General features: G+C 30.0%; 2 protein-coding genes across 2 annotated transcripts; both read right to left on the bottom strand.

The window, feature by feature from the left end:
- Positions 1 to 9938: 9938 nt before the first annotated feature.
- LOC121119918 (uncharacterized) lies at positions 9939 to 11271 on the bottom strand. Its single transcript, XM_040714747.2, has 3 exons — positions 10839 to 11271; positions 10291 to 10787; positions 9939 to 10225 (listed from the first exon to the last, which is right to left on the bottom strand). The coding sequence occupies exons 1-3, from the start codon at positions 11007 to 11009 to the stop codon at positions 10081 to 10083; spliced, it is 813 nt and encodes a 270-aa protein (XP_040570681.1). The 5' UTR covers positions 11010 to 11271; the 3' UTR covers positions 9939 to 10080.
- Positions 11272 to 13051: 1780 nt separating this feature from the next.
- LOC121120370 (uncharacterized) lies at positions 13052 to 14431 on the bottom strand. Its single transcript, XM_040715216.2, has 3 exons — positions 14014 to 14431; positions 13450 to 13946; positions 13052 to 13381 (listed from the first exon to the last, which is right to left on the bottom strand). The coding sequence occupies exons 1-3, from the start codon at positions 14374 to 14376 to the stop codon at positions 13237 to 13239; spliced, it is 1005 nt and encodes a 334-aa protein (XP_040571150.1). The 5' UTR covers positions 14377 to 14431; the 3' UTR covers positions 13052 to 13236.
- Between the last annotated feature and the right edge of the window lie 250 nt (positions 14432 to 14681).

The following is a 14681-nucleotide window of genomic DNA, read 5'->3' as shown; positions in this document are numbered from 1 at the left end:
ATAAGCCTAGATACTTTTTACACAAAGTTGATCTATTATTACTTTACACTGCACTACACATTACATTATGAAAAATATATTACAATTAATAAGTATTGGCTAATTATGATAAATAATTATATTAAGCCCACAAAGTAGTACATAAATTGCCTTCAAGGTCTTTAAAATAGATCTTATGGCCGCTGACAATTTTTTAGACCATTAGCAAAGGGAAGAAAAAAAGATGGTCTACTTCTACTAATTGTCAATTCTTTCCCTTGAGTCCTTTATGAAAAGCTATTTATGAATATAATTGTATAAAAACATTATCTAAAAATGAATGTAATCTTAGAGATATTTAAATTACTGATATTACTGATGACTAATGACAAACCCGCGTACACTGCTTGTTATTAATAAAACATTAATATCTTTTTAAATTTACACAGACCGCAATTTGAATATTTTTCTATCCCTAGTTGTGAGAGTAAATATCTTTTATCTATTATACTGATCCGTGGTTTCAGATATAAAAAAAATTATTTTTTAGTCTATTATAATACATTCAACACTTTGAAAGGTCTAGTTATGTATTCCTAACAAAATGTTATTTAGTCTAATATTCCTCATTGCTAACTCAAATTCGATTTTTTAAATTGTTGCAACTTACCTTTGCTTCGGGGACAGCGGCAACATTTGCCAAGTTGTATTGAAGTTCAATTTGTTTTGAATCAATGTCTTGTAGGGTTTGTAAATATTCAAATAATAGAAGACATATCCGATTCAAATACTTGAACAATATTGCTTTAGGGCTATTGAGCTTATTTATAAATAAGAGATAAGTACTAATAATTTTCACTTCTTTGTTTTTTCTGTTATCAATCATACTTCATTGATGGTTGGAGATTTCTGTTGAAAGGTCTCATTAAGGATTAGATTCAAGGGTAGTCCAGGCAGACCTTCGATGGGAATAACTTTATTCATTGTTTCCAAGATCTTATTTTTTATCTTATTTTAGGGATATTCTCATAGTAGTCTTATACCAAGTGTTGAAATGAGAGGAGACCATTGACCCCTTGATACCTGAGTGTTTGATACTCTTAGAGAAGATAGTGAGAAAATACTAGCGGAAGAAATTTATATGTAGATACGTTCGTGTCAGAAGAATTCGTCTTGAACATGTTTGCAATGTACGTTTTCGACTTGTAACGCTTTTGACTTTTACTGTTTTGTCTTGCAACGCTTTCGCCTTGAGACTTTTTGTCTTGGATAATAATAGAGGAAGTGTTTTTTATTCTTAGTCCTACAGGTTTGTGAGTGGAATTTTTACCGTTGTATTCATAATTCATCAAACCTTAATTATAAACGTAGGTTTCAGAGCATTGGGACGGAATCACAGAGTGCTACATATACGATAGAGTCATTGGCATTCATATGCAGTCTATTTCTTCATCAAAGTGCTATAAAGAATCTATACTTACATCAAAGATTATAGATGAAGATGGGGACGTCGTCCATGAAAGTCTACATGTATTTGTGAATATGATATGTTTAATATATCAACATGCTTCATTAACTTATCAGTTATAGATTTTGCTGTGCTAACTTCGACCCTTCACTTTTGCTTCCCTCTTGTGCCTCGGAAGTAAATGATCTTGCAATCTTGTGTATTAATATCTTATGCGTGTTTTGTGATTATATGTGGCATTTAACCATCTTGCTATTATTGTGAGGATTTTGGGTCCTAACGAATGGAAGGAACGCATACTTTCAAGACCCTTCCAAAATAAAGCATCCTTTTTAGGGGTTGATGAATAGTAAATACAAGAATTTATCTATGGTGGAGAGTATCATTACTGATAGGTTTGGTATAAGTCTCAAGACGTCAGATGGGCTCATTGCTCTTACAATGAGAGGAGAAAATAACTGTAAAGTGTAGGCGATAATAGCAAAGAATCTCAGAATTATTTATGCAGGCAGAACAAAAATGATTACTCTTCTAACAGGTCTGAACACAACAATCGTGAGATATATTGACTCAATGGACTTTTAAACTACATATAACTTTTAACAACTTTTAAAATTATCTCACGTTTTTAAATAACTTGAGAAAACTCCATTTTGTATTAACTTATTTCTTGAAATTTTACAACAATTTTTATAACAACTGTACAATTTTATTCATTTGGCGGATTATATTTTACTAATAAAAAAAAAGGTATGCAAACAGAAAAAGTTTGAGCGGATCCAAATTTGGGCCTATCAAGAAGTATTTTGAATTTAGCTTCAAACTTTTCTTGAGTGCATGTTTATAAATTGCATAGGCTCATTTCTGCATATATCTATGTACCTAACTGATAGAAACATTGAATCAGTTGAATGATTGCATGTTCAGTTCTCGTAGAACAAAGATAATATGTAGAAATAATTATTATATCTAATCTTTTTTTGTAATTACTTCCATGCATGTATTTCACAATTTAATCTTACAAATTTTTCTAAAAAAATTACAAATGTTTTGAATAATCATATTCATGCATTTGAACATGTAAAAAAAACTTTGTTATATGCTTTGGAATACATAATTATAGCTGTATATTAGGAATTTTTATATATGTATGTATTTTACAGAGCTGTAGTTCTTGAGTTCGGGTACGAGACATTTTTTATGGACTCGGACTTGACTTAAATTGGAACACTGGAGGCTCAAAATTGACCTAGACGGTAACATAGGGGACTCTGAACAATAAGAACTCTGACTTGGAACCATATGTATTCGGACTCGAAACCATATCAACAGTCGTTTTTTTGTTTGTTTTTTTGAACACTTCCATTTTAATAAGGATATTTTGCCTCTACAAGATTTCCGAATTTTTAACATACATATTATGTCATAGGTCCAACTATTGTAAATGCAATGAAAATAAATAACTATAAACTTACTACATTTGACATGTCCTCTTTTACTTCGTATCTGAGGCGATCAGGGCTAATTTATTAAGTATATGATGGTTTTTTTTTGGTTCACAGTAAATGATTGTGGTAAATAGATTGCAAACAAAATCGTTGGGAAGATGTTGTTCCCTGGTAAAATCCCCGTGTACAGTATCATTGTGAGACAAAATTGTTCTAGATAACATCATCGTAAAGCAATTTCATTGCAAGCAATATGATTGTGAGTAATTTCATCTCAGGACAATATTATGATATTCAATTTTGTTGCAATTATATTACAAAGGGGAACAATTAGGGATGAAATTTTGTACAAATGAATTGAAGATAATAATCAAATTTATTTGTGATCGCAAAATCCAAAACGGATTTCAGTTTTTCTCTCAGTCATCTGAATTCTGAAATATCTAGAATAAAATTAATACAGACTATTATCGTTCAGAGTCATGTTTTACCCTTAAAACAATCCCCAAATTAAAATTAGGATTAATTAACCTTATGTAAATGTGGTTTATGATTAAAAAATGTTTTTATTGATTCTTTAACTTATTTTGAACTCGATATATTTCCATTTTTTTTGGCTGAAAAATGATGGAAACCGACACTCTTTGTACAGAAACGTGTACTCAGTGTCCAAAACAAAAAGGAACCCCAAGTAACGAGTGATAGAGTGAACTACTTTTTCTAGCAAATCAGAAACTCATACCAGAGCTAAAATCCAAGGCTCTAGATCTACATTTTTGACGTAATCATAAGGTGAATGTATTTATATTGAACTAATGTTTCCTGTGGTTAAATCAATCGGACATTTTGATGTACGCAAAGCAAAGGAACTATCTTACAGATCAAAACATTATTCGTTATCCAAGCTAAAAATGGACACACACATACCAAGTTGTTTGTAATTCAATCCGAAATATTCTTGTTTTTCATTGCAACATCGTTTCTCTTTCCTAGAAAAAAATCTAACAAATTAATGAAAAAGGCAATAACAATAACATCTACATTGTACAAGCATAGGAATATTAGATTATTTCTCCCCATGGGATAAAGTACTGGGGGGGGGTATGGGGGGCTAATCATGTGACTGCTATTTCTACAAATTGTTTACTTCTACAACATTAAAATGTTTTTATGTAAGAAAACTATCAAAAGAAGGAGATTTTCGAAAAAAATAATCTCACTTATAAAATTAATTCTTTTTGATAGTTTTTCAAAGCAATAACAATTTAATGTGAGCAGGGCATGGAGTAAAGATAAATGTGCGGGGTTGTTATCTTTTATCCTTTCCGAAAATTTGAATGTAATTTCTTTTTTTCTAAAAATAAAATTTATCATTTTCTAATTTCTTCTAATCTACAATATTTTATATAATTAAAATCCTTCATTTTGATTCAACTCCAAAAATATCAATGGAAAAATATGAAAAAACTTATCTATTTCAATATTTTACTAATTTTTGTCATTACGGCACACTTTAATGTACATAAGGTTTTCTCATTCCCCTCAAAGTAATCTTTGAGTTTGATCCCGTTGTGAATAACACTATGCAACAAAATTCATACCTTGGAACCCCTGCCGGATAAAACTCACATTTATTAATGCTATTTAAGCCATAAAACACGAAAGAGATCTTTAAGATTTACAATAGCTGTAGATTTGGCCTTTAAAAACTCCGTTTTTAGAGTATAACTTCGATTTAATACTATCTGTGAAATGAAATTACTATAGAAATGAAAAATAAAGGTAACAAAAATTGATAAAAACATTCCAGCGTTAAAAAAATAGAATATTTGTAAAGTTATCTTGAATACATTTCCCACAAAATGTGTATAACCATACAAAAAACCTGTAAAATTAAGGGTCTTTTTTGGAAGCTAAAGCATGAAAATGTATCAAAATTAAATACAATGAAGTACATTATTTGATTAATTGTAAAAAGTAAGGAATATAAGTCGATAAGACTACTTACGTCTAATCAAAAAGTACTAATCAAATACATTGTATATAAAACCTATTTAAATTGAGATTAATCTTCTTGCCTCTGAAGTATTAATTATTTATTATAAATCTTAAAATTATCAATTTAGTTATATTTCATTTTGAAACATTTTTATGCAAAATTACCTTACTTATCAAGAAAACTAAAAGTTAAACGTTAAAAGTCTAACAAAATCGAACTTTTTTTGACAGCAAATCTTTTGAATTGTAATATAAGGTTAAATCTTTAGTTTTATCTATATATGACATGGCTGTAGATTAGACTCCGATTTCACAGCCAAAAGTGTTAAAAAATATTTCGGGTACAAAGTAAGAATTGAGAATTGTTTCATAAGTCTTTTCAAATGTAAATTATTTAAGTTACAATCCTGTATTTTGTGTGGTATAGCCAAAACAAAATTGAATTAATGACCAATTTTGTAAAAAAAATGTTTTTGTGTGACAAAAATTTTGAAATCCTAATTTTGTAGACCTATAGAAAATACAATGTACATTTAAAAACTATTAATTATGTTAAATTAATAGATTGTGGCCAGGCCATTAAAATAAAAATTCAGTTCTATCTTCTATAACTTTTGTTCTATGGCTGTTTAAAAATATGTATCAAGTGACAAACAGGAATCAAAAATTCACACTTTTTGATAAATACCTGGCTTTAAGTAGCTATATCTACTAATAGGAAAGGCCTACAGGCTTTATTTACCTATCATTTTATTGGCAATTTAATAAACTTAAAATTGATACCTAATTTATACTATTTCTTGTACAGGAACATTTAAAAAAATAAAAATGATATGGATGCTCCCTAATTTATTGACGTGTGAAAAAAATACCGTCCGTCATTAAAATAGATTGTACATTCAAACGTTAGACGCTATATACTTGAAAATTTAATCATTTTTACCTGAAATAGAATTCTTTAGACTGATGTGTTTATTTTTCTCTTAGCAGTCGTAATATTTCAGATTTTTTAATTTATTTTTGCGATTTAAAATTGTATGCAAAATTTGGCGTTTCGAGAGGCTATGACAAAAATACGGAATGAGTGATATTCGTATAAAAGTTAGTCAATTATGCCTAAGACATACTTCTTTATGAAAATGATACCCAATTTGAGTCAAAGTACTTAATATTTCTCACTTTTTTTTTTTTGCGAAGAAACAGACACTTGCTTTTTGAGCAAAATATTCATGTTTTCGAACGCTTCCCGTCTTTTTTTTTTCTTTCAATTTTTATCATTTCCTGTCTCTTCTTTTCTTTTTTTTTTTTCCATCAAACGTCAATTTACATTTTTAAGAAGAAATGCCACAAAATGATGCATTTTATAAATAAAATTTAGACTCTATTATTGCAAGTGTGTATTTTGAATTTCTGGTACATTTTATTTATAATTTCTGCAATATTTGGACAAATGAAACCTTTATCGTGGGTTATTTTTTCGAGAAAATTCTTCTCCGTAACTTTTTTGTTGTTTAGGAAAACATATGGGTAGTTTTTTGTTTCTCTTAACAATGCCAATATATGTTATAAACTACTTTTTTACAAAACTTAATGTGAAATAGTTTTTTTGCGATTTACTTTGCAAATTTCGATTTCGTAATTTTTTGACAAAAATAAAAAATTGACTTCTCATTTAGACAACTTCTTTGATGTATATAATATGTTGGTATGTTGTTGGAAGCTTATAAAAAAACATTTTCTCCCGTGCAATTTTATTAATTGTGAATTTTTTCCCAGTGCAATCTTCTGCAGGCAATTTTCCCCAGAGCAGTTTTCCGGCCACGGATCCTTCATTTGTAGGAACTGTATTCAAGATACTTAAATGGTTAGTTTATCTTTTTGAATGCAGGAATGTTTCTATCTATTATTATTATCTTAAATTTTTATTTATATTGTTAATTTAAATCAAAGATATGCCTCTGAATCGAAATTTTTTCAATACGGCTTTAAAGGACAAACCTACTGGGATTGAAAATTGTAGTGGTCATTTGCGTGTTTTATTGCCCTAATAACAATAATAAATGTGGATTTTAGCCGACAGGGGAAAATGCTGTTGCATGGATTAATAAATACTTATAATTTAAGATAAAGTAACAAATTTGAAGCTAACCCAACTCAATATACCTTGACACAAGGTAAATCAGAGTCTTTCTTGCTCTCGCCTTCTTCTCCTGCTCTCATAATTGTTCATTCATATCCAGGTTAATAGAAACACAAGGTCAAAATCCCTTAATATTAATAATGTTGAATTAGGTTTTTTTTTGTATACATCTAAAAAAATGTGTTTATATTTTGTTGTTCAGGCATTAAAAAACAATTTAATCAAGAGTAATGTTGATTTTTATAGTTTGATAGTATGTATATTATACGTATGATAATTTACTAATAATATACTACGATCCAGATCCAGTTTAAAGGCTATTTAGAACTTCCTACACAATTTTAAATAAAAATATGTCAATGCAATAGTTGAATCTAACTATTTGGCAATAATTTTTTGTAAGTTTTATATTTATTTTTCATATAAAAAAATATTTTTTTTGTTTTTAGAAAATTTTACTATTCTTATAGTTTAAATATATAAAGTTACATACCTAATGTTTTAGTATAGAAGAACAAGTGTGCAAAAAAAAGATTTAACGACGTTAGTTAGATACATCATTAATGAAGAGTAAAAACCTGCGCATATTTTTGCACTTTTCTAAAATAAGGATTTTGCTTGATAATGGACTGTAGGATTGAACAATCTAGAGGGTATCATCCAAAACAAAAATTGAGATAGCAAGGCTTTAACCGTGGCAAAACAAAATTTGGTTCTTAACAACAAAAATGAACGTAGATAAATGTATTTTGGGAGGATTCCCCCCCGACCACCCGCCGCTGCCCCTTTGGCGCTCCAAGGTTTCAATATGAAGTAATTTTTTTTGATTTGTTTCATTTAAAAAATATGTGTATTAACATATAATTAATATCTTATGCTTTTAAAATAAAATATGAAGGGATTTTCCAAGGGTTCAAGAAGCAATAAAGGCTTGCGCGTGCAATTTTGATATAAAAAGTAGGTACCCCAAAAATATATGTTCTATATTCTATTGTAAGACGCAACTTGACACAACTTTCGCCATAGTTAAATCTTTCCTATCTGAATTCTTATTTTGGGACGATACCCTCTATAATGAACATTTCCCCTTCTTCTTGTCAGTCAACCAATATTTCTATATACATTATCCCTTCATCTATGAAAAAAGTATTTATGTATGAAAAACAAGTAATTGAGTCATCTTTTACTTCCAATTGGGCTTTATTCTGAAGAAGCTGGAGAAGCATTTAATTAAAGCATTAGAAATGCCAAACTTAATGCTTCAAGAAAATCATCAAGAATTAACACCCTAACAGATCAGATTCATCATCTTCTGATAAGCAGTGCCCCCTTAATATATCACCTTCGAAATTCTAATTCTAAAGCAATAAACAAAAGCTATTGGCAGCTATTATATCAATACTTATATTGATATAGTAAACGATGAATCTAATGAGATAGATTAAATTCCTATTTTCGTTTATTTGCCCCAGGTAGCAAGAAATAAATTATATTTCAATTATTTCCATAAATATAAAGATCTTTAAAAATTTTATGAAATCAGTTGAAGTTAATATATTTTTGATAAATAAGTTCTATATAACATAAATTACAGCTGGAATTGTAAAAATAAATATATAATATCAATTTTCAGAGATTTGGTCACTTTTTTAGGGAAATAAAGCACTATGCAATGCTGTGGAGTCGGAATTGGTGCTTTTTTTTCTTTGTAGAGTTAGAGTCAGGAGTCGAAAAACTTGTACCGACTCCGGCTACAAAAATTATTATAATTTATGTAAATAAAATTATTTATAATCTAAGGCTTGTATTGAGAGTTCGTTCAGTTTCTTTTTCTTTTCTAAATGATTATAAATCATAGGTTTTAAGTACTATTAATTTATGAAACTTGAAATTTAATTCATTTATAAGTTTGCAAGACAAATTTGAAACCTCCTCCTTAGTCTATACAATTACAATTCCCGAACATCTCTAAAGTCGAAATTATTATTTTCTGTAAAATATAGTTACTATCCATGCTAGTTCATAAGACTAAAGAGTAACGTTTCAGTGAGAGGTTGTTTTTATTGTCTTTCCTTGGTTACAAGTCCATAAGTTATGTTCGGAAACTTAATCTTGTAATAGTTGTCTGCTGTGAATCTTTTTTTTTTTTTTTTTTCGTTACCCCATATCAGTGTTCTAACAGTTGATTGATTGAATTAGATTGAGCTCTGTGAATAATTTACAATGATTATTAAATAATAGTTCCGTATTTGTGAAGAATTGGATAATATATTATTATCCCGGGTTTGTTATCAAAATTATTATCGCAATTTCTGATATTTTTTTATTATAATAAAATGTACAACGAAAATTTCGATGAAGGGAATTCAAATGTACTTAATTGGCGTTGTCAAGATATTTTTTTTTTTTTTTTAGCTTAAAAATTTCATAATAAAAAAATATCATTCTGGCATTTTTATGAAGGACAATTTTTTTTTTTTTTTTTTGGGGGGGGGAACTGAAAAATATGAGGGGTGCGTCAGTACTCCGGAACCTTTATAGTACCGGTTTATTGAACAACACTGCTACAAAATGAGTTTGAACCTTTTTTCTTTTTCTTTTTAGAGGAAAGGTTGTGAGATCCGATAAAAGTAACTACGTACTACAAACCATATACTCCATTCTCACGTATATGAATTAATACTTGAATATCGGAAGTATATGGAAACGCTTTTTGGTCTCACCCTCCTTTAAAAGCCGTAACTAATATAACAAGAGTAGGCGCACGATTACTTCACGACATTATTGGAGCACTTAACAGAAAATTGAAGTCCGTCAACTAGCCTTTCTCTACCCTAATTACATTTAGGTGTGGCAATAAATTCGATTCTGTTATAAAATATATTAAAAAAATAAATTTCAAAAGTTATTTTGACTTTTTTTGCCTCTTTTAATTTTTTTAAATTAAAGATTTAATAGGTATAACTTTTAACAATTAAAATAAATCTAAATAATAACAATCAATATAACAACTTGGTCAAATGTAATCATAATAAAATAGTTGACATTTAATCTCCACGAAACATAGTAGATATTTCCTCCGGATCAAAGCACCACTCTTTAAGTATGGGTGTAGGAATTCTGACAGGATTTTTCTTTGTATTGACACATACTTCTTTGGGAACCTTAATGCAATTTTTCTTAGGCACAAGACTAGAAAAAAAGAACTAAAATTATTATACGATCCTCAACAAAAAAAAAATTTTTAAATCCTATACCGTGGAACAAGAGAGGACTCCATATTACAGTTTTCCTCAGGCTCAAGATCACATTCTTCTTCTGGGATATTTTGTACAACTGTTTTGAGTTGTTCATGACAGATTTCATCAGTGGGAACGACTTTGCAGTTGTTTGGAATGCAAACCTTCTTAGGAATTTTTTTGCAGGATGTTTCAGGATGAATTTTTGTGACGGTTCTGGTCTTCAACACGCATTGTTGAACAGGCCAGTTCTCACACTTTTTTTGGAGAATAGTTGGAGGTTTTCCCTCCCTTTCGTCCTTGTGTCCAAGGTGGAACAACTCAACGGGGACATCTTGGCATCGTTCTTTTTCAACCATTTTGCATTCGGGTTCATCTTGTTCTAATTGATATTTCTTAAAGGTAGTTTCGCACAAACTTTCGTACTCAGTGGTACAGATATTTGGACCAGGCTCATTATCATCACAGACATGCTTGAGAGGAGTATGACAGAGCTTCACCTTCTCTTGATGGGGCTAGAAGAAAAAATATATTATCTCGCAATGCTTATTGTAATGTTGTCTTACTTGTGCCTTGAAAACAATGTGGCAGCTCTTTCTGTAGTTGGTCTCGCATTTCTGATCTCTGGATGAAATGTAGTCCGTGATATAAGTCAAATGACATTCTTTTTTGAATGTGTGTTTACACTCCATTCCTCGATCGTAAACAGTTTCTTCTCTCATAACCATTTTAACCATGCAATATTCACCATTCTCGGTTACTACGCCCCTAAATTTTTCTTTATCAAAAAAACCTGTTCACCAGATCTTTCTGTAATGTTTTTTGCATTGTCTCTACTTAAATCTGAAAGTTTTTCCAAAACCTGATCTGTAGTTAAATTTTGTATTGAGATGGCATGGCAGACTTCAAAAAAGCAGATTGTGATAAGAATTTTAAGTAACATGACTGTATGTATTTAGTTCAAGTAAATTGTGTACGTCCTTCTGTTTGCTATTGCAATGAAACTCTGATGATATTTAAGCTGTAGGATTCTGTTTATATACTCGGTCTCACAATCTAAAAAACATTTATGAATTCATTAATGTATAATTTTCATTTGCACAATTTTTCAAGAAATTATCTTAGAGATTTGAGTAACCTACTTTTCATTTTTTCCCCATATACTTTAAGACACTTAATAACTCTTGAATAATTTCAAATTAAAGTATTTTCACTTAATAATTTGTGAACAATAATTTTGGCTCTCTATAATTGACGACGAAAGAAATGTCTTACAATAATAAAACAACAATTTTGTCCTTGAATGATTCCCTTGTCATTATTCAAAACCATATTTGTCTAAAAGTTGCATATCTAGAGTGCGTTAATTGGAGTTTAAGTATATAATTTTTCGAATAGTTATTAAACACCACATTAAAAATTGGTTTCAGTGACAACCCCCCTTCCCCCTGACAAAATCTTACAAGATACAAATACTGTATGACAAAAATCACCTTAAGATATACATGCCGATGGGTAAAAAAATACCCCACTTAGATAATTCCTAACTCTTTTGCTGTAATGACTCAATCATTTTTAATCTCTTGTACATAGAGTATATGTAAAGAAAAGTCTGACCTTTGAGTCCTCTCAACGATAGGTTAACTAGGAAAAAATTGAATCATAGTTACTGAAAATGGTTGAATTTTACATAATAAAGTTTGAGTTTGTATTTAAAGATTTAATTAGGATCAAACAATTGGTGAAATTGTACATAGTAAAACAATTTTATTAAAAAAACACAAAAACATATTCAAAAAAATTCATTTTTAACTATGAAACTTTGAGGCGAGGAGGGTGGGGAATGATTATATACACCATAATCCCACCTCTGTTAAAACCATTGGGGGGGGGATATATCCCTTCTGAAGCCAAATACGTTTATTTTATAGCAATTAAAAGTCTCCAGTGGTAAATATTATTCTTGAAGAATATAAAGCGATAAACTGTGGGCTTTTATACTCGTTAAGAGTAATTAATTATGTAAATAATGAAGTATAAATCGATATAGTATTTATATCTCAATTTTGATCTACCGTCTTAATCGTGTTCAAATTGTGGAACGATTTTTTCTAGTCAAACTATACTCCAATTTTCTCCCCATCCCAATTGTACGAGTCGCACACTCACCAAACCCCTCCAACTACAAATGAAGTTGTGGTATCGATGTTCTCAATTTGGAAAGGCCGATGATGTTATAAACAATTCAACTATACACTCGTTCTATATTATAAGAGAACTTTCAAAAACGATTTTTCCTGTGTGATTAATCCTGACAGAGCTTCTTAAATGGAACGAGCTAGTTCAATCTAACAAAAATTATAGGGGTCGTGGAGCAATCTATGTTTTGAAGACGGAAACCCAACAATTGTAAATACTCATAAACTTTGATTTAAAATGAAAACCTAAAAGTAGTCATTAGTGATAAAACATAAAATATACAAACTATTTTGGATGTATCATACGTTATTTTATGTAGCAAAAATGAACATTGTTATTTAGTGGAAATATTTATTAATCTTTAAATGACTCATTTTTTTACTTACGACATATGTAAGTATTGTTTTTCTTGTGTTGTATTTATGTATGTTCCTAAATCCAAGGATAATATTATTATTATAATAAATATTTTCATTCAAATAATTATTAATTGCTTACTATATTAAATTACTACAAATCCTGCCCTTAGCACTTGACATTATTACACTTGACATTTTTTTTTAAATAAAATAAAATACTCTTTAATCATAAAATCATTTATCATAATTAAATAGATATAACAACGAATACATGAAAAATTAAAATGTTTATGTATAATTAAAAATATATAGCTTTTTGCAAACATATGTATAAAGAAAGAACATGGCCAAGTTATAAATTTTTCAGTCAAATATTTAAAGAAAGGGCACATGGAAAAGAGATGTGTTAAATAAGATTTTTTTCATTTTCCAAATCCTTTGGATCAAAGCACCATTCCTTGTAAAAGGGAACATTAACTTGTTGTGGGTTTGTCCTTGTATTGACACAGACCTCCTTGGGAACATCCACACAGTTCTTCATGGGGACAAGACTGGAAAACGGTACAAGGTGTTAACACAAAAATTAGAGTATAAAATAATATAGAGACAAATCCTTTACCGTGGGACAAGAGAGGACTCAGATTGGCAGTTCTCATGAGGTTCAAGATTACATTCTTCCTCAGGGATGTTTTGAACAAGGGTTCTGGTTTCCTCATTACAGATTTCTTTGCCGGCAACAAGCTTACAGGTGTTGGGCATGCAAACGTTCTTCGCGATTTTTTTGCAGGAGGTCTCTGGATGAATTTTCTTGACGTTTTTGGAGATCAATGTGCATTCTTGAACGGGCCAGTTCTCACACCTTTGTTTGACAACAGTTGGACTGGTGCTCTCTTCTCCTTCCCTTTTGGGCAAGTTGAAGACTTCAACCTGAACATTTTCGCATCGCTTCTTCTCAACCATTTTGCAGACGGGTTCATCTTCCTTAAGTTCGTACTCCTTAAATGTGGTTTCACAAACAGTTTCATACTGAGTGGAACAGATTTCTTCTCCGGTTTCCTCGTCATCACAGATACGTTCGTTGGGAGTGTGACATATTTTAACCTTCTCTTGGTGAGACTAGAAGAAAAAGTATATTATTTTACAGACAAACTTGTCCGTTTTGCTTTAAAGATATATTACTTACTTGTGGCCTAAACACAATGTGACAACTCTTTCTGTAGTTGGTCTCACATTTCTTATCAGCAGAGGAAGTGTAGTCAGTGATGTAAGTCAAATGACATTTTTTAGTGACGGTGTGGTTACACTCCATTCCTCTGTCATATTCGGTCTTTTGAGTGTTAATTAATTTTTGGGTACAATTATACCCATTCTTTTCATATGTTTCCATTTGTGGTGAAGTTGATGATTGCCTTGACAATACATCGTTACTACTTTTCCTCTCCAAATTGTTGAGTTGTCTCAATAGGAATTCTCTATCGAAATCTTGAGCGGAGGCTTGGTAGCAAAGTCCGAGGACCAAGAAGGATACAAGGATGTTCATATTCATATTGTCAAATATTTTCCCTCTTACTTGAAGATTGGATCTTTTGCGTCTGATGCTAATTTCAAAAAACTGTAATGCTTATATAGTTCTCCGGCATAGATAAATTAACCAGAGATTTATTTCTGAATAACCCACTTTTGTTCTAATTAATAATACTTGCATAAATATACGTAGATAAGGAAATTATTTTTTCTTCTTCTATTTATTAATTGTCCCTTATCCATTAATTAAAGTTAATTCATAGAAATATGCATGATTTTTTTTTAAATTACCTTCGTTTTATGTATGCGAGTACCAGTTAGTTTTTT

This window comes from Lepeophtheirus salmonis, chromosome 6 (genome assembly GCF_016086655.4).
Source record: "Lepeophtheirus salmonis chromosome 6, UVic_Lsal_1.4, whole genome shotgun sequence".
Lineage (NCBI taxonomy): Eukaryota > Metazoa > Arthropoda > Copepoda > Siphonostomatoida > Caligidae > Lepeophtheirus > Lepeophtheirus salmonis.
The sequence above is the reverse complement of the archived record's forward strand: the minus strand, read 5'-3'. Positions and strand labels throughout refer to the sequence as shown.

Excerpts from the sequence above, each read along its gene's own strand:
- LOC121119918 (XM_040714747.2), bottom strand. The coding sequence starts at position 11,009 with ATGGTTAAAATGGTTATGAGAGAAGAAACTGTTTACGATCGAGGAATG. Across the intron at positions 10,788-10,838 it reads ACATTGTTTTCAAGGCACAA|CCCCATCAAGAGAAGGTGAA; the intron begins GTAAGACAACAT and ends TTTTTCTTCTAG. Across the intron at positions 10,226-10,290 it reads GAGTCCTCTCTTGTTCCACG|TCTTGTGCCTAAGAAAAATT; the intron begins GTATAGGATTTA and ends CTTTTTTTCTAG.
- LOC121120370 (XM_040715216.2), bottom strand. The coding sequence starts at position 14,376 with ATGAATATGAACATCCTTGTATCCTTCTTGGTCCTCGGACTTTGCTAC. Across the intron at positions 13,947-14,013 it reads ACATTGTGTTTAGGCCACAA|TCTCACCAAGAGAAGGTTAA; the intron begins GTAAGTAATATA and ends TTTTTCTTCTAG. Across the intron at positions 13,382-13,449 it reads GAGTCCTCTCTTGTCCCACG|TCTTGTCCCCATGAAGAACT; the intron begins GTAAAGGATTTG and ends ACCGTTTTCCAG.